This window comes from Cynocephalus volans, chromosome 2, assembly GCF_027409185.1.
Source record: "Cynocephalus volans isolate mCynVol1 chromosome 2, mCynVol1.pri, whole genome shotgun sequence".
NCBI lineage: Eukaryota > Metazoa > Chordata > Mammalia > Dermoptera > Cynocephalidae > Cynocephalus > Cynocephalus volans.
In genome coordinates this window covers 200008266-200035403 of record NC_084461.1, presented here as the reverse complement: position 1 = coordinate 200035403, position 27138 = coordinate 200008266, and the positions used below count along the sequence as shown (strand labels likewise).

General features: G+C 47.4%; 1 protein-coding gene across 6 annotated transcripts in view; it reads right to left on the bottom strand.

Annotated features, from left to right (window-relative positions):
• MYO18B (myosin XVIIIB) overlaps positions 1-27138 on the bottom strand; it is a 280263-nt gene that overhangs the window by 233858 nt on the left and 19267 nt on the right. For 4 of the 6 annotated variants that reach the window (XM_063086857.1, XM_063086860.1, XM_063086859.1 and 1 more), the window contains exons 4-12: positions 25518-26777; positions 24867-24933; positions 23992-24173; positions 22480-22656; positions 18201-18399; positions 16144-16286; positions 15295-15395; positions 13987-14050; positions 3581-3725 (exon numbers count right to left, since the gene is read on the bottom strand). In XM_063086857.1, the coding sequence (XP_062942927.1) occupies positions 3581-3725; positions 13987-14050; positions 15295-15395; positions 16144-16286; positions 18201-18399; positions 22480-22656; positions 23992-24173; positions 24867-24933; positions 25518-26777 (2338 nt within the window). The remainder of the gene's footprint in view (positions 1-3580; positions 3726-13986; positions 14051-15294; positions 15396-16143; positions 16287-18200; positions 18400-22479; positions 22657-23991; positions 24174-24866; positions 24934-25517; positions 26778-27138) is intronic. The other 2 variants (XM_063086861.1, XM_063086862.1) reach the window with 1 other exon arrangement.

Below are 27138 nucleotides of genomic sequence, written 5' to 3'. Positions count from 1 at the left end.
TCAGGGCCAAGGAAATAGCCATGTGACCCAAGCATGACTAGACTCTCAGAGTTCAGATCACAGCTGGGCCAATCAAATGCTCTCTCCCTGGTACCGCGGTACCTTCACAGTCCTTTCTGAACCTCAGCTATGGCCACGGAATCTGTAAGACAAGCCCCTGTCTGTCCTTCCCCACATGAAAATCAAGATCTCCAGGGTGTAGAGGGTTTGAGAGGAACCTTTCAACCTAGCTAGCCCACAGCCTCATGAAAAAGGGAAAACTTCCACCTTTGAGTTGTGTGAAAAGGGCCCTGTGCTCAGAGGAGATCTTCTCTAGGGCGAAAACTAATCATGTAAAACCTAGGTGGCTCCTCCTCCTCTCACCACCTACTCCTGCAATGTTATGAGATTGGATTCTGGAGCTAGACTCTCAGAGTTCAGATCTGTCAATTCCTAGCTGTGAAACCTTGGGCAAGTCATCCAACCTCTCTGTGCCCTACTTTCCTCTTCTATAAAATGGGATGACAATAGCACCCTCTTGACTTTATTGTGAGAATTTAATGAGTGAATACATATAAAATGACTAGAACAACACTTAGTGACTAGTCGGTGCTAAATAAATTCTGGCTGTCATTGTGATTATTATGATTACTATTACTATTTTATTGGTAGTGGCAGTAGTAGTAGTAGATCTTAAGTAATCCATGACACTTCCCTGAGGCTCTTTCTAGATTTAAAATGCTGTAATTAAGTGAAAGGGGAAGCCAAAATTCCAGGCAAGTGTATCAAGAATGGCCTTTAGATACCATGGATTTTGGTAGTTCCTAAACTCTTAGGGATCAAGTATCCCTTTAGTGAAAGCTGTATATTTCATCTCTCCCCAGAAAAATGTACCTCCACACACAATTTGGCATGCCACTTCAAGATCTATCATGACTCACTGTAGTGAGTTCAACGGTACCCCCAAAAAGATATGTTCAAATTCTAACCCCTGGAATCTGTGAATATGACCTTATTTGAAAAAAGGGTCTTTGCAGATGTAATTAGTTCAGGATCTCAAGATGAGACCATTTGAGATTACTCAAATGGGCTCTAAATCCAAAGGCACATGTTCTTATTAGAGATAGAAGATGCAAACACAGAGAAAAAGGCCACATGAAGACAGAGGCAGAGACTAGAGTGATGCAGTCACAAGGCAAGGAACACCTGGAGCCACCAGAAGCTGGGAGAAGCAAGAAAGGATCCTTCCCTAGGACCTTTTCAGGGAGCACGGTCCTGCTGACATCTTAATTTCAGACTTCTGGTCTCCAAAACTGTGAGAGAGAATAAATTACTATTGTTTTAAGCCACCAAGTTTGTGATAATTTGTTAGAACAGTCTTAGGAAACTAATACAGCCCCTGAAATCCATACATAAAACCTTTGGTTACACAGACACCAGGTTAAGAACCTCTAACCTGGTCCAATTCTAGAATTTCACCTGTGAGAAAATGGAGATCAGAGAGAGGAAGCTGATTTGCTCAAGATCACACAGCAAGATGGGGGCAGAGCTGGATTCCTGACATCCTGTCCCTGATTTGGCTGGATCTGAGAAGGATGGAGGAATTTTCTCAGAGCATAATTAGGCGGTTCAGGGGCACACACACCTCTGAACTCTGTGATCTTCTGGGGGGATGGTATACTGTAAAGTTTTCTGTAAAAGGCCAAGCAGTAATTATTTTAAGCTTTGCAGGCCATAAAATCTCTGTCTCAACTATGCAACTCTGTCTTTGCAGAGGGAAAGCAGCCACAGCCATGTAAATGAATGGACGTGGCTGTGCTCCAAGAAAACTTTAATTATGGAACTATAATTTGAATTCCATATAATTTTCATGTGTCCTGAAATATTATTGATATAGACACTTTTTCATCAAACTGAAACATAAAAACTAGTCTTAGTCTACACCTTGTACAAAAGCAGGCAGTGGGCTGGATTTGGCTCATGAGCCATAGTTTGCCAACCCCTAGGGTAGATGAAGTCAGATGCAGAGCTGGGGGTTCCTAACCAGTGACTAGTGTTGCAGGAAGAGAAACTCACCTCAGGCTGGAGATGGAACTGTTTTCCCACACCCTGGTGTGCACAATTTGATTGGCCCCAGGAAGCTCAGCCAGAGACATCACAGCCCTGTGAGCAAAACGGTAGCAATGCCCAAACTGCCCAGGTGCCGAGCATGGCCCATGGCTGATTTCTGGAAAGGCAAGGTGGTGTTTGCTTTTTTTCATATTTGCCCAGCCAAGCATGTCAGTCCACAGCTTGAACCAACTGGGAATTCCCACCTGACTTACTTCTGACTCAGCATGACTTCTAGAAATTTCCAAAATCAAGTCAGCAGGACAATTCATGTGGCTCAAATGAATGAGAATCAAAGGAATGAGCCACAGGGCTCACAAATATGGGAATGGTGAGAATGATGTGCCAGCATCTTCTCGAGGAGTCTGCCGTCCCACAGAGGAACGGCCCAGAATGTCAGACAGAGCCAACGCAGTCCCAGACCTCAATTCACACATGTGGGCATTTGGCAAGTAAGTTCCAACTCTATGTTCTGGGCCCAAAGGAGTCGCTCCCTACTGGAAAGAGCTAGGCAATGTAAGCCCCGTGAAGGCAGGAGCCACAGGGCTCTTGATTCCAACTCTCTCCCCAGAACATCTTAAAGAGATAGCAGAAAACTGGTTAGGGAGGTAAGGAGCCTTGAATGCCAAGCCCAGGAATTTTACTTGATTTAGCAGGTGAGGGAGAGCCTCGGGAGGATCCTAAACACGGGAATGGCACAATAGGTCTGTTACAGAAAGGAGCCTGAGTCATTATGAGGATGGATAAAAGGAGGAGTGAAAGCATTGGTGAGGTGGCTACTGCAACAGTCCAAGCAAAAGAAAAAAAAAGGCAAACACCTAGTCCAAGGGATGACAATAAGGATAGACAAGCCAGGACAGAAATAATGTCACAGAGAGTCTATACAGATCATAATAAATGATTGGATAGGGAGAGGGTGAGGGGAGGGATGGTTGGAATCACTTGGGAGACCAGGTTGAAGTAGGGACAATCAGCAAACAGATAATTAAGACGGGGGAGAAGGATGGCAAGATCAGTTTCATCACATATGGTGGTATCAGCTCCAGGATGTCTAGATAGAGATACGGCACCTTCACTGCTTCAACCCAACCTTCTCTCACATATTCTAGAGCTGCTCTGCCAAGTACAGTAGCCACTAGCTACGTATCGTTACTTAAATTTAAATTTAAATTAAATACCATTAAAAATTCAATTCCTCAGTCTATACTAGCTACATTTCAAGTGCTCAATGGCCACATGCAAGTAGTGGCTACTGTACTAGACACCCTAGATAGAGAACATCTCCATTATTGCAGAAAGTTCTGGATAGCACTGATCTAGAAGGTTTTCTTTAAAAATCCAGGCCTGTTTCCTTCTTTCTCCCAAAGAGGAGTCCCAGAGACACAGAAGATGACAGATTGACCCTGTCCCCACTTCACTGAGAGAAGCGCTTTGTCAGGCACCTGCCAAAGGAGACAGCTGGAGCCAGGTCAGCTCAGCAGGAAGGACGTACCTTTGCAGGCCCCTGCCGCACCCAGGTGGTAGATGGCTGCCAACACCCGCCAAATGGCCTGCTGCTCGCTCTCTGAGATGCCCAGCGTCTCCATGGCACCCTGCAGCTGGGCAAAGGCAGCTGCTGCCTTTTGCTTGTCTTCAGGCTGAGAGCAAAGCGAGAAAGGAAGAAAAAGAGACCATTACAATGGAGAAATGCACACTCACAACTTGAAGCTGGGCTCAGTCTCGGGGGAATGTGTGGGTCACTTTACCACCACAGTAAATCAGCCACAATTAAGCTGAGCAGTGTTGACATACAAACTCAGACTGCTGGGAAAGTTATAAACATCATTTCTATCTGACTTTGGAACACAGTGTGATTTCTATTCGTTCATGTGTTCATTCAGTACAGATTTATCGAGGCTCTGATCTGGGCTGGGCTCTGATCTGCGGATGCAAAGATAAGCAAATCCCAGACCTTGACTTTGAGGCCCTCTCAAGGTAGAAGAGAAAAGAGACATAAAAGCACCTGTGTGTGAAACAGGCTAAGTGGTAGGTTACAGATCTAAACAGGGAAACTATGGTTAATTAATCCCATCGAAGAGGACCAAAGAGAATGTCGTCAAAGAGGAGACAAAATTGTGATTGAAGTTTGAGAGATAAATAGGCAAAACTGACCAATTTAATGTAATAAAGGTCCTGACAGGCAGAGGGAACCACATGAGCGAAGGGGATCTTTGGAGACAACAGGTGGTCAATTAAATGCAGACACAGACACAGTTATTTTTTGGAGGTGGGTCAGACAGTAACAGGGAGAAGATAAAGCTAGAGACACTGGCAGGGACCCAATCTTGAAGGCCTCAGACATGATGTTAAGGGACATGGGCTGTAAAGTCCAGCCATGATTGGCAAATACTGACTCACGGCCCTACCTATATTGCTGAACCCATGGCAGACATCATTAATCAATCAAGATCCCACAGCAAGCCAGTGAGTCCGGATTCCTTTCAGGACATCACCTCTTACAGCTGCTACCACTGATCTGCCCTGGAAACTGGGATGATACTTGCTTTCCATCCCCAGTGCAGCAATGGGAAACTGCCAAAGATTTTTAACAGGAGGAAAGAGAAGACAGCATGATCAGATGTTTATGGGTTGTAGGAATTTTTTTTTTAAGATTTATGATCCCAATTATGTTTGATTGAATATTAAAATTAGTCTGAAACTTCTCTGCACACACCATCTGGCCAAGGAGACTCAGCCCAGAAACCTGCTGGGTAGAGAAGAAGTGAGCCGGGAACAGAATTCTTTTGTCAATAATCCACCAGCAGATAATGAGAAGCTGATTTGCAGTTGGCCTGCTTAGACAACTTGGGTGATGAACTGTCTGCTATTAAAACTGGCAGGTCTTTGAATTTTGTGGAGTTAGTGCCCAGAGATGGGGAGACACTGGCCCAAGGTCAAACAGCAAATTAATATGAAACACAAGACTAGAAGCAGGCATTTCTGACTCCCAGTCCAAGCTCCTTGTTCCCTCCATGCAAGCCTCTTCTAACCAGAAAATTTACAAAAAATTCATCAGCCATTTGGGATGACATCAAAGTATGCAGTGACATTGAGAGATTTGCTGTGGAAACATTTCAATTAATAGCAAAAGCATGTTCCACTGATGCATCATATTCTGGGCCACCACAGGACCACAAAATCCCTAGCAACCAGGAGCTCAACCTAGCAACTGCAGCTGGAGCACACGGAGGGAAAGAAGGCGTCTTACCAACATGCTTTCGGTTATTTATGAGATTTCAAAGTAGCAGAGAAAGGACACAGAAAGGACAGAGCCAACACATTTATTACGGCTCCCACTGTCAGCTATGAGCATTTGACTTTAAATTACAGGCAGACTCCATCATCTGACACTTAGCTCACACAAAGAGAAGAATGAGAAAACTTCCACTAAACCCCACTTGCTTCTTTCTCTCCCTCTCTCCCCTCCATGTCTCTTTTGGAACAGAAGACATGGATCAACAAATACATGCTTCTGATCCAGAATGATTAGGATCAAGAAGACGTTTACAGTTCTTCAGAAACCACTGAAAAATGCCCTGACAAAAGCCACTCCTTGGATCAAAATCTTGACAACAGAAATAAGACAAATGAGTGTAATAAGTAAACTCACAGCCCAAAGGTCTATTAACAGGAGAATGGATGAACAATGGGTGGCGTATCCAGAGCAGGACTATGGAGTACTACGCAGCAATGAAAAAGAACGTGCCACTGATACATGCCAACACATATATGAATCTCATAGACCCAGTGTTGAGTCCAAGAAGCCAGGCACAAAAGACCACATGTGGTTCCCTCTATGTGAGGTTTAAGAATGAGCAAAACTAACATGGTAAGAGAAGTCAGGATGATGACTCTGGGGTAGAGGGATACCTTTGATGAGTACTACCTGGGGGGAGACTCAAGGAAGTCTCTGGTGGAATGAAGAATGTTCTGTATCTTGATCTGGGGGTGGCTGACAGCATGTTTAAGAAAATGAACATCATTGAGCTGTACACTTAAAATTACTTCATACACTTTACTATATGTTTTGCCCTAATTAAAAAATAGAAATAATTTGGGGGGGGAACAAACTTGAATCACAAGATGCCCAGATTTTTTTGAGGTAATCAAAGTCTCAAGGTCAACCAAAGACCACAGGTAATCTGGTGAAAAAAATAAAATCCAAAATGTTCTCTCCACATTAAACTGGGCTGGGTTTAGAGCACCCAGGAGATTCCTACAATACAGAGAGAGGCCAGCTTTGGATGTGGATGGAGTCAGACAGAACCGGACTCTTAACTTTGCACTCCCAAGGATGTGATTTTGCTCAGGTCTCTCATCCTTGCATGGAGGTCCAGTGTCTGCTTTTTTTTTTTTTTTTTTTTGAATGAAAATAATATCCTACCATCCTCCTAGGACTGTCGTGAAGACTAAATGAGTCCGTGTGTGTAAAGCACCCAGCACAGTGCCTGGCACACAGTGGTGTTCAATAAGGGTGTCCACTCACTACCGCCTCTCTCCTGCATGCCTTTGCCCAGACCATTCCACCTTCCAGGGACACGTTTTCCCACTGCTACCCAAGTTCGTGCCCAGCACTCCATGGAAAGTGAGTGAGACATGGCTCTGCCCTCAAGGGGCTCCCAGTCCACGGAGGGTGACAGACGAGCAAACAGATGATGACACACAGAGTGAGTGCTGGGGGCAGCAAGACTCTGGGAAGGCTCAAAGGAACTGCCTGGAAAGATGAGAGGCTTCCTGGAAGAAGTGTGTGGAGCAAGGCGTGAAGGACAAACAAAATGAGCAAACAAAGTGGGTGCTGGGACACAGGAAGGGTCTCCCAGCAGAAGGGCAGGAGCTGGGGAATATGGTGCATTTGAGTGCCAGGAACTCTGAGGACAAAGCAAAGGACATAGGGGAACCACGGCTTGCCCCTGAGAGCTGCTCTCTGATGGGGTGAGCAGCTACCAGAGACCTCCCTGGAGAGGGAACAGTCACCTTGGCATCCTCTCCTTCGGTTATGAGCACAATGGGGGACCTCAGGAAGGCCTGGGTCTGACTGATTAATGGGAATATAAACCAACCCCCTCTCCTCCAAGATCGGGTGGGCTCCCCTGTGTCTCTACAACAAACCAGCGCAGGGGACTCCCACCCCTCTGCCTCCTGGACCTGGATGAAATCTGACTCAACTCATTTGCCAAAGAAACATCACATCAATGCCTGCACGAGCAGGTGAACCTCATGGAGACCATGGGGAGGGCAGGATCGGGGTTGGTCCAGAGCTGGGAGCTGCTCATTCCCAATTGGCTCTGCCCCTCTCTCAACAGCTCACCAATCTACTTCCTCTCTGGGCATTGGGAGCCCATTTAAGTGGAGAGGAAAGCGTTAATTGAGCACCTGCTATGTCGTGCTAAGTGCTTTTACCCTATGAGGTAGGCATGGGTCTCTCCAAGGAGAGACAGAGGAGGAAACTGAGGCCCAGAGAGGTTAAAGCACTTGCCCAAGGCCACCCAAATGGAGAAGAGCAAAGTCAATACTTATCAGACACTCTACAGAGTCCCTGATCTTTGGAGTCACCTGAGGAGTTGGGTGTTGTTCTACCCATTCCACAGGTAGAAAAACTAAGGCTGAGAGAGGTTAAGTGACCAGAGAATGCACAGTGAATCAGACCTTAGAGCGCATGGTCTTCGGTCATGATGTAGGACTGAGATGATAGAGTGAGACAAACAAAAGTGCCGGAGTGAGGCCAACTTGGATCCCAGTCCCGCCTCTGCCACTTAAAAGCTACGTGCCTTTGGGCAAGTAACTTCACCTCTCTGAACCTGGCTACTCCTGAAAAACAGATGCAATCATAATCCTTTACCTTAAAGGGCCATTAGGAAGAGTAAGTAAGAGAAAGCTCCAGGCAGAGCCCCTGGCACGAGTGAATGACCTCCCATCCTTCCCTTTGGAGACCATTCCTCCGCAGTTGACAACTGGGTCATACAAAATAAGTGCGCCTCAGGCCAAAGCCTGGGATGTGACAGCCAGGAGAAAACTGCTGGAAGGCAAGGATTATTATTATTATTACTATTACCACTGCTGCTGGGCACTTTTTAAAAAAAAATCAGGCTAGGTTGTAGAAAAATAAATTATAGAGAAGAAGAAAATAATATGAAAGCTTTGTGATTTCAAATGTGTCCATGTGCTCAGCAGATCTCAAATAAGTTGCATTTATAAGCTGAAATGTGGCAGGCAGCGAGGGCTCAGTGCTAGGATGGAAGGTGGAACGGGCAGTAGTGAGGGGAGGCGGCACCGAGGGCCGGGCTACTGCCACTCTGGGGGTCTCAGTACGTCCACCCCGGGTCCCTGCTCTGGCTGACCCCCCTGCCCCCACCCTGTGTTCTACGGCCACACGTACTGTTCTCTCCTCTTCTACCTTTACCTTTGCACCAGGTGCTCAGTGTAGCAGGGATGCTGGCCTCATTTCGCCTAATTCACTCTCGGTCCAGTTCCAGCTCATCGCCACCTCCTGCAGGCAGCCTTCCCCAATATGCCTCTACCTCTCCCAGCCTGGCCTTAGCCTGCACACGCCTCTATTCAGGCACACGGCTCTCTGGTTTGGAATGATCTTCTTAAGTGGCCGTGGTAACCCCCAACCACTTTCCAAACATGAGTCCTTTGACACCCAGCGGACTTATCTCTGTGTGCCAGTACCTGGCACATAATAAGATCAATAAATATCCATTGAGTGGATGACAATGAGCTGCCAGGGAGTGTACCCAAATAAGAGCCATGGATGCTGGGGTAGAGTGTTTCCACCCAATGAGCCCGGCCTGCAGTGCGACTCATCCCAGATTCCAGGACCTCGGGGCCCCAGGTTGACTGAGGGATAGGAGCCCCAAGCTTCCCGATCCCCTCTTCAAGTCCTCTGAGATTCCCAGCAGAAGCCCCAGTTCCCAGGACCCCTGCAGTGGATCCAAAGGAAAATAGGAGATTCCCCAAAGACCTAGTGAAATGACACAGCGGGAGAAATTAAAATTCAATTAACCTATCTCTACTGACCACAACAGCAATGGATTAGAAAATTGAAAAGATGTGAGTTTAGTGAAGTGGTAATGAGTTAGGTATGCTCGTTCATTTATTCATTCAGAAAGCATTTATTGAGCACTTGCTGTATGTTTGGCTGAGTGCTAGGCCTTGTATATTCAGCAGCAAATAAGACACATAAGATCCGCGTCCTCGTGGAACTTAGGGCCCAGGGGAGACAGACTGTATGTAAGTCAACAAACGGTGTGATCCACCGTGAGAGATTGTTACCAAGGAGACGACAGGAAAGATAATAACAGAAGGCACCTCCTTAGACGGAGGGTGGGAGCCAGAGACGGTAATGCAGGCACCAAAGCCCAAAGGTGGATTCACAAAGATATTTATCACTTCATCACTGAGAACTACAGAAGGTGTATAAACACTGTAAATGGACAACATTAAGGAAATAGTTTAGGGAATCAAGACTCCTCCATGAATGTCCAGTCACAAAAAAATATTGTTTGTGAAAATCTTAATGATATTCAGTTTATTATAAACTATGTAAAATATTCATAGAAAAAAATACCGAAAGAAAACCTGCGGAAATGCTACCAAGGGACTTCTCTGGGTGGTGAAGTTATTAGCACTTACTGGTTGGTTGGTGTGAGTGTGTATATGTGTTTTGTGTTTTCTTTTACCTTTGTGGTTTTTTTCTGATTTTTCTACAGGAAGCATGTATTAATTTAATTTTTAAAAAACAGATGTTTTATGAAAAATATAAACTAGGAGACAACAGATAAGGCCAGTAAGAGAAAAACATGGCCCATACCGCTGAGGACCATGTCTCAGGAACTGTAGGCACAGGGGGCCTTACTGCTGGGGAGCCAGCCGTGCCCTCCCCATGGGCTATCAAAGTCTTGCCTTACTCAGCTGGGCCAGTGCTGGTGGCATCCATGGTAACAATACATGATAATAAAAATAAACTAACTAAAATAATAATAACAATAAAAGCTGACATCGGTTGAGTGCCAGGCACTGTCCAAGTGTTTGATGGGCTTATGGGCTTAACCTCATTTAATTTGGGAGCAGGGGAAACTCTTACTATCCCAGTTTTACAAATGAGGAAATTGAGGCAGAGAGGTAACGTCTCTTGCTTAAGGCCACCCAGCTTCAGGGCTGGTACTGGGATTGAACCTGGCTATGTCAGACCCCACTGTCATCAGTGAATTTTTAGTGGACAATGGGACCAACTGTTACAGGTGAAACAGAAGCAGAGCTCATCACAGCCAGGAGAACTGGCCAGGAAGAGGAGGAGGAAGGCTCAGCCCCGGATAAAGTAGGGCTGTGAAGTTGCCAAATAAAATACAAGATACCTAGTTAAAGTTGAATTTCAGATAAACGATGAATTTTTTTAGTATATTTAGTATATATATATATTTATATTCAGTACATTTAGTGTGTCCCCCTGCAATATTTGGTGTAGCAAGAATAATGGCCTCACTGCATCTAACTTTATTCTCATTCCAGGACCAGCTTCTGGTCACCTCATCCAGGCAGCCTTCCCTAATACACCTCCAACCCTCCAGATTTCTCCATGCAATATTTGAGATGTATTTATACTAAGAAATTATTCAATGTTTATCTGAAATTCAAATTTAACTCGGCATACTGTATTATTATTTGCCAAAGATGACAACCATAGGGGCTCAGACTTAGCAACTCCCATTCTTGTAAAAGCTTTTGTATGGACATCCACTTTCACTCTCCTGTGTAAATACCTAGGAGTAGAATATATGTCACTTGAGAGGGGTATAGTTGTTTTTTTAAAAAACTACCAAACTATTCGAATAACCACAAGATTAGATTCCCTTAATGAGATTTGCTCAACCCCAGATAACTAGCCCAAGCTTGTATCACAGACCAACAAGTTTTTAGATTTTATTTTTGTTCTTACAGAACAGAGAAGACGTTCGGTTGATACCCTCCAGGTAACAGAGACAACATAGGATCACCCTACCAATTTCTTCAAATCAGTTGGTCTTAAAATGCCCCACAGCAACACAGGAAAAAAAGAAAACCACTTCAATTGCTTCCTTGACCCTGTGACCAATTCTTTTACGAAGGCTGTTAACAAACAGGCCAGGCTGGAGAAAGCTCACAAGGGCCCTGATTGGGTCCTTTTTCTCTTCAAAGCAAGAAATTAAACAACTCCTACTGACTCAGATGGATACCCTTGGCCAAAACTCATTAAATGAATGGGGAAACCCAGTGCTGGGACGACTTCTCATCTTTGGTTTCAAGGTACAGGTCTGGGCTCCTGATGACCCCCAGTCGTGGGGGAAAATGGTATGAAAGAACATATTGCATGTTCTCCCTCCCATGAAGAGGGGTGTCAGGAAGATGAAGAGTTGACTAGCCCCCAGGATTTAAAGATGGGGGATTTGCATCCCCCCCCACTCCCCACCCCCTGACACACATACTGGAGAAAGAGACTCTACTACAGTGATTCTCAGCGAGGGGTCCCTAGACCAGTAGCACCAACATAACCGGGGAACTTGTGAGAAATACACCTTCTCAGGCCCCGCCCCGGAGCTCCTGAGTCAGAAACTATGGCTTATACCCAGCAATGTATAAACGTGTATGTGTGTGATTGTGTATGCATGCATGTCTGTGTGTGTGTGTTTAACAGCTTTATTAAGATATAATTGACAAAGGAAAAATCACTCATCTTCAAAATGTACAATTTGTTAAGCTGTGACATATACACCCATGAAACCATCACTGCAATAAAGACAATGAACATACCCATCACTTCTGAAAGTTCTCGTTTGTAATCCTCTCTCCCACTCCTTCTACCCCCTCCCAGTCCCCAGGTGACCAGTGACCTGTTTTCAGTCACTGTCAGTTAGTTTGCATTTTCCATAATTCTATACATGGAATCACACAGTTCTATTCCCTTTCATCTGGGATTTTCCAGACAGCGTAATTGTTTTGAGAGCCATCCATGCTCTTGATTATATCAGTAATTCATTCATTTTTTATTGCTGATAGTATTCCATTGTACAGATATACCGCAATGTACTACCCATTCAGCTGTTGACAGATATTTGAGCGGATTCCAGTTTAGGCTATTATAAATAAAACTGCTAAGAATTTTAATGTAAAAGTTTTTGTATGGACACCCACTTTCACTCTCCTGCATAAATACTTGGGAGTAGAATAGTATGTCATATGAGAGGCATACAGTTGTTTTTTTTTTTTAAACTATCAAAGTGTTTTCCAACATGGTTATACTATTTTACATTCCCACCAGCAGTGTACAAGAATCCCAGTTACCCCAAATCCTCACCAGCACTTAATATGATCAATATTTTAAAATTTAGCCTTTCTAGTGATTGCATAATGATATATCATTGTGGTTTAAGTTTGAATTTATTTAATGACTAATGATGTTTAGCTTATTAATTTGTGCTTACTTGCCAGTCATTTATCTTCTTTGGTGAAGTGTATGTTCAATCTCTTGCCCACTCTATTTTGTCAGGTTGTTTTATTTATGAGCTTTGAGAGTTATTTTTATATGCTGGATACAAATCCTTTATCAGACATGTGATTAGCAAATACTTTCTCCCACTCTATGGCCTGTCTTTTTATACTAACAGTGTCTTATACTAGCTGTGTTTCATACCAACAGAGCAGAAGCTCTTAATTTTGTTGATTTGTTCTCTTACAAACTGTGCTTTTGGCATCACATCTAAAAATTCTTTGCTCAGCCAAATGTTGCAGGGATTTTTTTCCTGCTTTCTTCTACAAATTGTATGGTTTTAAGTTTTACATTTAGGTCTATGAGCCATTTTTTGTTGTTGTTGTTGTTAATTTTTGCATATGGTGTGAAGTGTGGGTTGAAATTTACCTTTAAAAAAAATGTTCATGAGGATATCCAATTATTCCAGTACCATTTGTTTCCCAGATATATATATGTTTGGAAAGAGGTTTTGGAGTAGAAATTATCCAGCCTCTTCTACCTGGTGAGCTCCTATTCATCCATCAAAACCCAAGTCAAATATCCCTTTGGCTAAGAAGTTTTTCCTGACTGAGGACAAGTAGCTCTTTCAACTATCCTGTGGTGCCCAGAGCATCTCATGCAATCTCTGACATATTCTTAACTGACATGATTGCAATAATTTCCATGTTTGTTTCTCCTGTAAGAGTAAAAACTCACAGATGAGGACCATAATCCTAGCATTTAGCACAGGCCCAGCACAGGCGGTGGCACAGGTATTTAAGGGAGAAGGGGCCTCACAAAACAGTTGTTAAAGTACCAATAAATGAATAAAATATCAAACAAGTGAACCATTTACTTTTTTAAGCAATTGAATATCCACCTCTCATGGCCCTACTCACAACACATTCATCAGGAACCATCTTCTTACCCACCCACATTAATCACCAATAGTATTTACTGACAGTAGCCTATTGATGGATTCAGGCCAAGCCCCGTACTAAGCACTTCATACACATCATTGTAGCCTTATTTTACTGAAGAGGACACAGACGTTCAGCGAGGTTAAGTCCATGCCTGAGGTCATACCTAAGTGTCAGAACCAGTACTTGAACCCAGACAATCTGACTCCAGGGGCCATGCCCCTACTTCTAAATATACCACCTCCTGGGTTCATTTATTTGTACAAGTCTCATTTCCCCAACAAGCCAGATCCTACAAAGGCAACTCCTGACTCTCCCACGTGACCAGCCCTTGCCAACTGTGGACCCCAGTGCCAGAGGAGTTGAGTTATGCAGGAAACCCCTCCATCACCCTTCCATCCTGGTCCCAGGGACACAGACTCATACCCCAACCCCAAAGAACCTTCTCCTTACCTTGGACCACACGCCCATGCCAAAAGAGTTGCTGTCTGCCATCTGGTGCAGGTACAGCTCTGTCCTGGAAGCAGAGAAGGGACCAGCAATAAGTGGGGACTGCTCACACCAGTGGTCTGGCAGGGCAGGTGGTCACCACAGTGTGGGGATGCCCTGCCACTTAGCAGACAAGGTAATTCTTTTCTCTGAGTCTCACTTTTTCTCATGTGTAAAATGGGCATTCTACTACTTTGCCTTAGAAGACACTGTACATAAAGTTGCACTGCCAGCTTGGTACAGAATAAGTGCTCTTTATTTTAGTCACACCGTCTTTCATTAGCTGGAAATACACTTTGAAAAATAATTAAGAAGTTTCTACCTGGTGCCAAGCCCTATGTGAGGTACTGGTGATGCAGAAAGGAGTAAGGCAAGGCCCCTGATTTAACAGTCAATCTGGTGAGAGAGACCTGAAAACTGGGAATTCTCTCTGTAATCTGCCTTCTCTCTGCAGAGTACAGTTGTCCCTCCAGCCTTAGCCAGGATGCTCAGAACGGGTTGAGCCTACCTTTCAGATGGGAGAGGAAGGCAGGGGGGCAAAATGGGAGGAAGGAGAGGGGCAAACCATAAATTATCCCCCCTCGCATGGAGAAACCCAGTTTTTTCCTCTCCCTGGGGCTTCACTAGAACCTTGCCCATTCATCCAACAGATGAGGAAACCAAGGCTCAGAGAGGGGCAGCCACATGCCCAAAGATGCCCTGTAGAGTCAGGGAGGAGCTGAGATGACTCCCTGGGCTATTTCCCCGAGGAAGCCCTCCAAGATAAGGCTCATCTCACTACCTTGCTCGCTACTTCACCTGGCTCCCTGAGGCACCCCATTTGGGCACACCCTTCTATGCACCCAAGGTTCCCACAAGATTCAGAAACTCATAGAACACTTGGGGTCTGCTGTTCCCTGCCCTCTTCCCACACTGCTGTCAAGCCCTGTACCAACATGTCACTATCACAGCAGACAGCCTCCTCCTTACCCCTTCCCCCAGCATTTATAAAGAGATGGATGTGAATTATTTCATTTAATCCCATAAGGTCCATTCAAGGTATTGTTTCCACTTTGTAGAGGAAGAAACTGAGCCTCAGAGTGGATGTCATGTGACCATAATCGCCCAGGCCATGAGTAGTGTGTACCCAGGCAGCTGGAATCGGAGGCCACGTTCCTAACCACTGGGTTCCATTGCCTTTCTGCTCTGGGCAGAAGCCAAGGCTGGGCCCCTGGAGTGCAGGTGTCTTTGTCTCACTGCCTTCAGCTGTTCCTGCCTGCCCCAGTCACTCACCTGAGATCCAGGTCCAACCCAGCTAGCATCTGGGAGAAAACCTCGAAGTTGCCTTCCCCTTCTGGCTGCCGTGCCACACGGCTCTTCTCCAAAAGCATTGTCTGCAGGGGGAGAGGATGGGCACCTGGTCGGTGCTTGGGGTGCATCTGCCCCATGCCTGGTGCCCAGCTACCCAGGTGTCCCACCTGACCCACTCTTTGAGGCAGCATCTCAGGTCCAAACTTTGCTGACAACCTCTGTATCAAAACTAACCAGCCCTTTGTCTCAATACTCAGAGTCTACCTAGGAAATCAACTACTGCAATAGACTCATTCCAATCAAAGCATGCAAAGGTAATAACAATTAAACGGAGCCACTCTCCAACATATTCCTTTTTAACAGAAGCTTTTAATACCTTGACCCAAATGGTGATGAATGATAGAATTTCAGGGCCAGGACAGAAAAGGGACTTATTTGGCAACAAGGTGTTTTCCTTGAGTCTGGATATTATCCCAGCTCCATGTACAAACAGCCCTTCTAATACCCTAATCCTATTTTCTGTTCAAACAGAATGTTGGAGGGGGAGTGGGGAGGGGTGCGGGTGATTTTGGAGACAGGAACCAACAGGCCATGTGTTCGTCACACACGGACTGCCACGGAAGGCTGGCGAGCGTCTGTTTAATTTCAGCTGCGTTTTTAAGACCCGGCTAATGAGCGGCTGAATTACATATTTCCTCATGAATATTTCATCCCCGGGATATTCTGAAGCGCAGACAGCCTGGCTTATTCTGCTGCCCGGGGCTCTGCTGAGTGGGACGGAGGACACGGCAGCCCCAAGGACCCTCTTGCTCATTTACCCTGAAGCCTCACCTGGAGCTGAGCAGCCGTGACTCGGCCTGTGGCATTGAAGTCCAGCGACATCACCATGGCAAACCGGGTGGCACAGCAGCTGTGGCCCGTGGACACAGAACCAAAGGCCCGGAGGATAGCAAAGGTGGCTCTGATCTTCTCCACTGTCGAGAGTGTGGAACCGGGTGTCACCCATGGCCCAGGTGTTGCTGCCTCTCGCACTGGCCCCTGCTCAAGGCCAGGCCCCATCCTGTAGGCTCCCGGCCAGCTACCCGCCACCCCCCTCAACTCAGCCCTAAACCCCACACGTTTCACTTCTGGCATGGCCCTGTGCTACAAGCAGGGGCATGGGGGATCAAGATTCAGTCCAAAGGGGAGACACACAAGCCTGGGATAGGCAAAGCCTGGGTGACGGGGGCTGCCCTAGGGTCTCTGGGGCCTGACAGAACCTACGAAAGGGGCAAAATGTTAGCACTCTCCGACCTGCTGTCAGGCAGCTCAAGGCCTAGCAGCAGTCTTGAAAAGCCCCGTGGTCTCTCTACAACTATTCATTGAGTGCCTACTAGGCACCAGACACTACACTAGGCACCTGGATACAGCCTATCCTGACTCCCACCCTCAAACACACACACTCACAGCAGAACTACATTCTGGGAGGGCAGAAACTGGTGCCTCTCTCTACTGTATCCCCAGCTCCGAACATGGGCCAGGTACAGAGCAGGTGCTCGATTAAAGCATCGGAATAACCCTAGTGGAGAAACAGCGTAGCACAGGGGTTAAGAGAGGTGGAATATGGGCTCTGCCCTTTGCTAGTTTCCTGATCTGGGGCAAATTAATCAACCTCCCTGTGCCTCAGGGAGATAATAATAGCACTTACCTCATATGGTTGTCATGAGAACTAAAGGATTCAATAACGTAAAGTGCATAGAAAGTGCTCCAAAGGTGGTGGTGGTATTATATTTATTATTATTAGAAAAGCAATATTGCCTACGTCATGTATTCTCAATGGGAAGGATATTAACCCCAAGGTGGGCAAAACTTACTCTTGCGGGTGGTGGTGAAAAAATTTTACTCTCTTTATATAAAGAACATAGATGTATATAACATAGAAATGGATATATGGTTTATCTGTGGTATTAAAATTTCATGGTGGGGGGAATGATTGGGGGGGGATGTCTAAAAATGCTCCTTCGTGGGGGAAACAATTTTTAAAAAAGGTTAAGAACACCAGCCCCGTGGTTACAGCTCTGGAGCCAGACTGCCTGGGTGTGAATCTCAGCTCTAGGATGTATTCGTTGTGTGGCACTGGGCAAGCTAGTTAACCTCTCTGAATCTCAATACCCTCATCTATAAAATCCAAATAATAATATCCACTTTAAGGGGCTGTTTTAAATAATAAATAAGTTCATATTCTTAGAATAGGGCCTGGCACATTAGTCCTCAGTAAGTGTTTACTATGATGATTATTAATATTTTAATGATTATTATTATTATTATTTTTAATCAGCACTCTTTTGTTAAGGCTCAGCCCAAATATAACTTTGTCAAAGGACCCCCGTTCCCATGAACATCCTCTGTGCTTACTTGGCCTTTTCCCTAACATGCTCTGCCAGCACTTTTTGCAGAGAGCTCAAGCTTGGCCCATTTGTACAGCTCAGTTTCCGTCATCAGCTCCTCGCCATGAACATAGGCCCTGCCCTTCTGTCTTTACTTGTTGGGTCCACTGTACAGTTGAGCATGTTGCACACTGTACAAAGACACCACAAGAAAGGGGCCACCATTCACATCATACTGTCATAGATTTGTACATTTATTAGCATGATTTCCCAGCAGATAGCAGTCAAGTATCTGGTTCTAACAATGTCATTGTATGATGATTTTTCTGTAAACAGCCTCTGATGTCTTGAGGAAGGTGTACTCTTTTCTAATTCAAACAAAGGTGTCTAGGGGCAGCACTGCTAAATAGTGAATGTTAGCTGAATGGATATAAGGAAAAGCAGCCCAGCAACCCCCTCCAGCTCTCTCCATCCAGCCCCACCCCCACACACACTTTGCAAGTCACCTGGAGACCACTGTACCTGAGACCCTGCCATCCACACTGCCTGCCATCCCGACCAGGTGCTCCAGGACCTGCTGGCAGCAGGTGGTCTTCCCAGAGCCACTCCGGCCCAGGGCCACGATGCTCTGGTCTCTCCGCTGGCTCAGAAGTGCCCAGTATGCCCGCTGGGCCAGAGAGCCAATGTGGGGAGGCAGGCCATCCCGGCGGCCCCGGGGCACCTGCAGGAAGATCATGGGCATCAGCCTTTCCACCCAGCCACACTGCTGCCCAGGGAACATTCCAAGACAGTGCCCTACCCCAGGCTAGGGTCCAGGTCTGTGTCCCTGCCTCCTATCTTATCTCAGTTTTGTCAGAGACATCTCAGCACTTTACTGGGAAGAGCCCAGCCTATGTAGCAGGCACTGTCCCAGGCACTGGGGCACAATACTACACAAAATAGACACAGGAAACCCCTGCCAACCACAAGGAGATACCATCATTACAATGGCTACATTAAAAAAAAAAATTTACCAGTCACTACCAAATTCTGGCAAAGATATGGAGCAAATGGAATTCTTACACAATGCTGATAAAAGTGCTAAATGATACAGTCCCTCCGGAAAGTAGTTTGGCAGAATTAGATGTACCCTCTTTATACAAGCCCACAACCCCACTCCAGGTATTTGCCCAAGAAAAGTGAAAATTTATGTTTATGAAAAACCTTATATGTCACTGGTTATATTGAATATATATACAAAATTAACAAAAAATAGAAACAATCCAATGTCCTTCAACTAGTGGACCACGGTGAGCAACCATCCTGGTTTAACATTAAAAGTCCTACGTCTCAGAAAACGTCTCAGTCCCAGGCAATCGAGGACAACTGTTCATCCAAATAAACAATAAAATAAAATAAAATAAAACATAAAATATAAAATATAAAATAAACTACATGGGGAGAGATACCATAGTATGGGTGAATCTCAAATGCATTGTGGTCAGAGGAAGAAAATGATTCAAAAGTTTACATACTGTACAGACTCCATTTATATGACTTTTTGGAAAAGACAGAAATATAGGAATGAAAAACAGACTGGCAGCTACCAGGGTTGGGACTTGGGGGTGGAGTTGACCACAGAGGGGCTCAGGGCACTTTTGGGCATAATTGGAGCTGTCCCGTAATTGATTGTGGAGGTGGTTACACAACTCTACACCTTTGTCAAAAACTCACAGAACCATACATTAAAAAGTGAATTGAGCTATATGTAAATTATACTTCAGTAAACCTCACTTAAAAAAAAAAAAGTCCCTGTCTGTATGGAGCTTGCTTTCTAGTGGGGAGAGGTAGATGATAAACAAAACAAATAATTCAATTCTATCAAATGGCAGCCATTTGAAAGCCACAAGCTGGGTGAGATCACCAAGGAAGTAGGGGTTGGAAGAGGCTCCGGGACTGGGGCATCCCATGGATAAGTCAGGGAGACCAGAGAGGCAGGCTGAGCAGGAGGGCCAGGGGGACAGAAGGAACACCAGGACAGTGGAGTCCCGGGGCCAAGGAAGGGAGTGTTTCCAGGAGGAGGGAAGGATTGGCTGTGTCAAATACTTCTGATGGTCCAGTAAAAGAAGTCCTGAGAGTTGACACTGGATTTGGCAGCATGGAGCTCGGTGGTGACCTTGTTAAATCTGCTTAACATTGCCTTCAGGAAGAAGGGAAGGGGGCGGGAGGAGATTATGGGCACCTAAAGGAACAGGGGAATGGGCCCAGCTGGAGGAGGACGTCTGAAGCCCAGCATGCTAAGTGGGCCACTGCTGGGTCCAGCAGGGCCCCATCTGCCCTCCCTAGTGCCTTGGCAGAACCAGGGGTACAAACCCCAGTGTGATGCCCTCCCCTAGGCTGGGGCTGGGGGTGCCTCCAATCTGCTGTTGGGCTTTCCTTCTTCTCCAAGACCCCCAGGAACAGTAATGAGTCCTTATCCTGACACAACACACAGCTCAGCAGGACCCTAAAGCAGGCAAAGATGGGACAAGCCCCCACACTGGCTGAACACAGCTTGAGGGCATGAGGCAGGCGGAAGGTCTTGGGGCCTGAGCCCTGGAACCACCTCCCACTCTGGAAGAACTAAAGTTCAAGGGACAGATCCTGTCCACTAGCCTGGATGGGGAGAAGGAAGAATTCTGCAGATCTAGGCCCCGTGTGTACTCGTAGATGCATGTGTGCACATGCCCTGGCATTTGTGTACATGTGCCCTTGCATGCGTGCACACAAGTGTGCTCATGGGCATACGCACCCAATGGTTGCAGAGGCTCCTGCATACAGAGATGTGCTCACCTACACCCCACACACTCACACCCACGAAAACCTACAAGCCCCCAGGCACACACTCAGCTCCCGGTTGCCTAGTGCGCCCAGCCCCCCAGTAAGATAGGCCCCCAGAGCTGCCTCTACCCCATCCGGCCCATCTTCAACGTGGCCCCAGTCTCAACCTCACTGCAGATCTGTGCTCCCACCTGGTGGCCACATGGGGAACAAAATGTTGACTCAGCTGAAGGACAGGAGGTGGCTGTGGACTGGGTGTGGGAGGCTGGGAGACTTTGAGGGAGGGATGGAGTCCAGTGTACCATGCCACCCCAGGGATAGGAAGAGGCTTAAGGAGATCTCAAGACTCAAATTCCTCCTTCAGGGTATGTCCTAATGCTTGTACTTTTAGGCACTTTTGCCCAAGCTCTAACGCCTCAATCTGGGATGGCTAATGTGGACCTGGCTTGCTGTCAGGTTCGTAAAAACATCCCTTCTAGGGGCTTCTAAGGAGCCAGAAAAGTCAACCAGCCACTTGGATGGCTCAGGGGCCTTGGGCTGCAGTAACAGAAGCAGACCACTCACAGCAGGGAGGGGAGAGGGCGCATGCCCAACTGTGGCCCACCCAGAGCTTCTGAGGTCCTCCCAGACCCCTGGCCATGGACAGCCATGCTGGGAGAGGCCTGGGGAATGACCAAAGGGGTGGAGTGGGCCATCCTGGAGCAGAAAAGTCTCGGATAGGGGGGTGCAGGGCCACCATCTCCTCTTTATAAATTTAGCCTCATTTGGGGATTAGGAATGGGTCTGTCCCATGGAGCTCCAGAGGGCAAGATGTGCCTTTTCATTCCCAATTGTCGGATGAGAAAACTGAGGCCACAGAATCATCATGATCTTTCCAAGGTAGCAGGTGTTCTGAGGCCTGCACCTTCCCCACTAAGTCCTTGGCACGTGCTCGAGAAAGATGCACCCCCACCACCCTGCCCCACAGGTCTCTTCCTCCACTCCACCCCTGTGCATCTGTCCTCCACCCAGCAGCCAAGGGCATCCTCTTACAACATAAGTCAGATCATGTCACCGCCCTGCCAAAAACCTCCAGTGGCTTGCCATCACACTCAGAGTAAAAGCTGCAATCATTATCACCATGAATGAGAGCTGACAGGGCCCCGGCCTGCTTCTCCCCGTCTCCTTGCCCATCTTCACATGCATCTCCTCCAGCCACTATTCTCTTTATTGCTTATGGCCTGTCTTCCCTCCCTGGAATGGAAGCTCCACGAGGGCAGGCTTGTTTGCCTGGCATCTCCCCTGCTCTTTCCTCCATGTCTGGCACATAGGAGACCTTTAGTCAATAGCTCAACCAGAATCTGTTGAATGAATGAAGGGGACCCTCTCAGATAATGCAACTGCAGTGCCAGGTCTGTCCACAAGGTGGCGCTTAGAGATTTCCTTTTCTTTTATTGTTCATCTTGCCAAGGTTTGGCCATTGCTACACTTCCCAGAAAAATAAATAAAAGAAGAACTGAAGCTTCCGTTTCCCCATTTACGTGAGTATTCAGGACTCCCAAGAGTCCAGCATGTGGTTAAGAGCAGAGGAGCTCATGGTCTGGGTTTTAAACGTGAGAATTTAGCTGCTGGCTTCCCCTGGTCCAGTCAGCTCTTCTCATTTGTAAAATGGACTAGTAATAGTACCTGTATTTTCAGGTGATTATAAGAATTAATTGAGTTAACGCCTGAAGGTGCTTGAAGTAGTGTCTGGTACAGAGTTAATATTCATTCAATATTTTCTCTCATTAGTATTATTATCTTGAATGCTCCTGTTGTTTTTCTGACAGTGACTCATCCTTCCCCTCTAGGGAGTGGGGAATCACGTGGTTCATGTCACGCCAGAACCTCACTTTTGGCAGGATGCTGCTCAGGCACAGGTTTACCTGGGGCCCTGATGGTTCTGCTGTCCTCTCAAATGCAGAGGGATCCCCTGCCCCTCCTGTACTTAATCCCCTGCCCTGCCCCTGTGGTCCCACCTCACCTTGCCTGCAGAGAGCACCGAGAGTCCCTGGGGCTGGAGGACAATCAGATCGGGCCCCGTGAAGGTGTGCGGCAGCTGAGCCCGGTAGCGCTGCAGAAGTGTGTTCAGGACGCTGGATTCATTGACACTAACGAGAGAGGCCAGGTCCTCAGCATGGTCCAGCTCGGGGGGGTTGGCCTGCGAGTGATCACACAGAATGTCGTCTAGCCTATGTGGCCCTCACCACACCACCACCACCCCTACACACAGACACACACACACACAGGCACAGTGATCCCATCACTTGAGAGCCATAGTGAAAGAGCCAACAGAACACAAGGACTCTGAAGGGGAATTGTGAAACTACGAGTAAAATAGGGCCATTCCTTCTCCTTGGCCTCTGTGCAACCCAAGAGCCACCACCTCTCCACTCTGGCCCTTCTTTCTGCACTCAGTGCACTGTGAGGGGACATGCTCCCAAGACAGACTTGGCAAACTCAGAGCACCTTCTGTCTCAAACACCATGAAGACAGGTGATGTTGCAGAGTGTGTGAGTGCCCACTGCTGTTTCCTCCTTTTCTGGTGGCATCGGGGAGCTCTAGATATGTTCTATGACCCCAAAGATGGAGGCCAAGGTCTAACCACCTCATATATCTGATGGCTAATCGTGCATTGATCCCTTGGAAATATGCCCAAACTCTTTTAGAAGCAAGGGACATTTGCAATCGTTCCTTGAGGCATCCATTATAAGGGGCTCCCCAGCATTCTTTCCAACCTCAGGGAGTTTTCTGGGCCTAATGCTGTGGAGTTTGGGTCAAGCTTGAACTCTCTTATGGGTCAGCATTTTTTCTAAGGGCACCGGACCTCTGCAAACTTCCAACACCAGTGGGAGAGATGGGCCTAAGGTGGACAGAGGAGGAGCAGAGAGGAATGCAGATGAGCAAGGAAGGAAATTCCTTCTTGATTAATAAGCTGCAAGGAGTGGAAAAGGGGCAGGACAGAACCTTTTCTTTTTCTCTATCATTGTAGTCTGACTTTACATCAAATGGATTTATGGTGCGCTGTAAAAACATATGCAAAACAACTGAAAAAGCAAAACTAAAATAAAGGTTAATGCCCAAAATGTAGACCACTGGACCCTCTACTATGGTTAGTGAGTAGCAAGCTGCAAATTTGGCTCTGAGTTACCTGGCAGCCAGAGTGAAAAAGGAAACATGCTCTGTAGCATGATTTGAAATGTTCATAAAATAAAAAGCAATCACTTTCTTATTAGGTCAATCAGAAGAACTCCCAATGTCAAGATTGACAAACATGTCTCTTGATGTGTCCTCATAAAAGGAGCACCACAGGACAGAGCGAATGAACCCCTAACGATATCTCTCCAGCAAAACAATACGTTCAGTGGGGGTGTTTCCTATAACTCCCTTCAGGGCATCCAGTCGAAGTAGTATCTGCAGTCATGCACAAGGAAAGGTCTTGCAGGGGTGGGGAAGGAGGGTATAGAGCAGGCAGGGAGGGGGACAGGGGACTCACCCGGTGAACATTTTCCTCATCCACCTCAGTGATGGTTTTGTCAGCATCAATGCAAAGCCGCACCCTTCCTGCCGGGAGGTCGGCTGTTCCCTCATCTGGCTTTAGCACCGTTGCTGGTTGGACAGCCCAGAGAGAGAAGAAGGGGAGGGGAGGGCAGAGAGGCTCTGAGGCAGGCCAGGGAGCTGGAGAGGGGGCTCAAGATAGGTCAGAAAAGGGCTACATTCTCTCCCCATGGAGTCTATTCACATGGAGGGCTCTGATTTGTGACCCCCAACCCTTTAAGGACAGAGGCTGAGTCTGACCCATTTGGGGCATGGAGTAGGCACCCAGATGGTCGGGTGCACTCACCCATCTCATACCTCAGCTGGAGATGGTAGATAAGGGCATACAGGCTGCTGTTTCCCGTTACAGTGCCCGTGACAGACATCACTAATCAACCACTCTGTCCAGCCATGTTCTGACCGGGACTCAGAATCACTTTTCAGTAGAGTGCAGCCATCAGCCACAACTAATCAACAAAATGTGCACATGAGATGCAATCTGTTTGCCCACTTGCATTTGACTCTGAGTTCCTTAAGGAACTTTGTAAAAACCAAGCAATGCTAGTAGCATTAATGAATTAGTTAATTAATTAATAACGGAAGCTCAAAAGCCTTTGAAAACGGCACCCAGTCAACCAGCTGCCATGGGTAAAATGACCAGCAGCTATCTTCATCCCCCCAAAAGTCACATATCCCCAGCTTGGTCTCAGCAGCTCCTAACTCCCTGCCTTTCCCCCCAAAGTGTAACCAGTACCAGACAATATGGCTAACAGTAGCGAGGGGTACAAGGGGAGAAGATGTAGACCCCCAGATGGTACTAACAACCCTAATTACCAAGAGTAAATCCATCCTTCTGAACCAGCCAGACTTTCTCTGCCTCATACCATCTGTCCTCAGGAGCCTGAGAGCAAAGATCACATAAATTAAACCAGCAAAGTAACACTGCCCCCTGCCCCCACCCCCACCCTGTGTAGGAGGTAAACCCCTTACTTGGAAGATTCTCAGTGTGGTCTGGGACCACCTAAATCAGAATCTGCTGGGAGGCTGGGAGCAGGGAGGGTCTTATTTAAATGCAGATTCCTGCTCCCACCCCCCAACCTTTTGAATGGGAACCTACAAAGTGGTGCCTGGGAAGCTGCATTTTTAGCAATCTGCTCTTCAAGCCACCCCAAGTTTGAGAGCTGTCGTGCGACACAGTAAATAAGCTCAGCCGCATCAGCCACGAGGGGACGCTTCACATTTGGGGGACCTTTTCTCACTCTGTGGAGAGTCCCACTCCAGGACAGGTGCAGTGGGAGAGCTCCAAGAGCCCTGCTCATCAAGGAAAGGGTACCCACCCCTCCACTAGGTGCCTCCCGACTCTCGTCACTCCTCTCTGAATTCTCTGTCTAACCCCCATCCACCCGTTGCCCATACCCAGGGGCAGGTAATTTCCATCCCTTCATCTCTGGAGGGTCCCCACTCCCAGGGCTGCAGCCCCCTCACCTGGTCTGAGTCTCTGCTCTGGCCTCCTTTGCCCCCATCCTGTGGAACTGGCCCCTGCTGGTTCTCCTTTTGGATCTGGAGCTTTTCTGCATCGTTCTCCAGAGCAGGCTGCCTGGGTCCTCCCAGCTCTGCTCCTGCACAGGGCACCTCTGCTTTCTGTCCTCTGTTTTCCGGCTGGCCCCCCTTCTCAGCTGCTGCTGGTGACTCTGCCCTTGTAGCCACCTCCTTTGGGGCTTTCCAGCCCTTCTCTGCCTGACCCCGAGCTTCCCCTGCCTCCCCAGTCCTACTCTGAGGTTGCTCCACCTTTTCTGTCTTATCCTGGAGGTCACCTGCCTTCCCAGTCACGCTCTGTGGCTTTCCTGCTTTCTCCATCTTTCTCAGAGAATCTCCCACCTTCCCCTGCATTTTGCCCATCTTCTCCACCTTGGTCTGAGGCTCACCTTCTTTATCTTCCTTATTCTGGGGGCCAGCCCATTTGCTCCTTCTGCCTAGGGAAACTCCCCAATTTCTCATCTGAATTTGAGGCCCAAAATATTTTCCTTCACCTCCTGTATCCTTGGAGAGATTCACCTTTTCCATCTTATTTGAGGGGTCCTCTCCCTCCTTCTCCTCTGTCCCCAGTCGTCCCCCCTCACCTGACCCTTGGGCTTGGGGCTTAGTCCCCTGCCCATCTTTGCCCTGAGGCTCTCCCCCTTTTGGACCTTTGCTCTGGGGGGCACTGCCCCCCTTCCTTTCTGTGCCTTGACCCTTCTCGCCTTTTGTCGGTAGCACAGTTCCTTGGCCTGCATCCCCAAGACCCCCAGTCTGGTTCTTCTCAGCCTTCAGGGCCAAATCCTCAGTGCTGACCTTGGGGTCACAAGGAGACCCTGGGGTTCCCCCCTTCTTTTCCCCTCCAGGGTCTGTGGCTTGGGGTGAGGTCTTGCGAGTTGGGGAGTCATGGGGATGGGTCCTCTGCTCCGGCTTGGCTGAGTCCGGGTCCAGCTTAGCCACCATCAACAACACATCACCCCTCCTCACACCCCTCTTGAAGTGCGGGGTCTTTCTGGCTGGTGTCCCACTAGGGCCTGGCTCCTGGGGCTTCTCGCCATTGATGCTGGTCCTCAGCACAGGGTCAGTGCCATCAGCCCCTTCGTGCTCCCTGCCCGGAACGTTTGAGCTCTGGGGAGAGCATGACTGGTTGTCCTGGGAAATCTGTGGGCTTCCAGATTTGGTGTCACTGTCAGACTTGCTGTTGGGCTGGCTGGTGGAAATTTCTGGGGTCTAGGAGAAAGACCACAACCAGACTTAGCTGCTTGCTGACCTAACAGCTTTGTCATTCATGCACACATTCATTCATTTTTTTAGGTGTTCTCCCATCCATTCATCCATCCCAAAATCCTCAAGCACCTCCAGGATCTGAGGGGCATTGTGCTCGGCAGTGAGGCAAACCCCAACACCCTAAACCTTGGCCCAGCACCTCAAGGCCAAGTGATGGAGTAGAAGAGTGGACTTTGGAGCCCAGCAGAACAATGTTTAACTCCTGACTGCCACCCCTAACTGTGTGGCCTTAGCTAAATTGCTTTCCCTCTCTGAGCCTGTTTCCCTATCGATAAAATGAGGATCATAAAGGCCTACCTTGCAG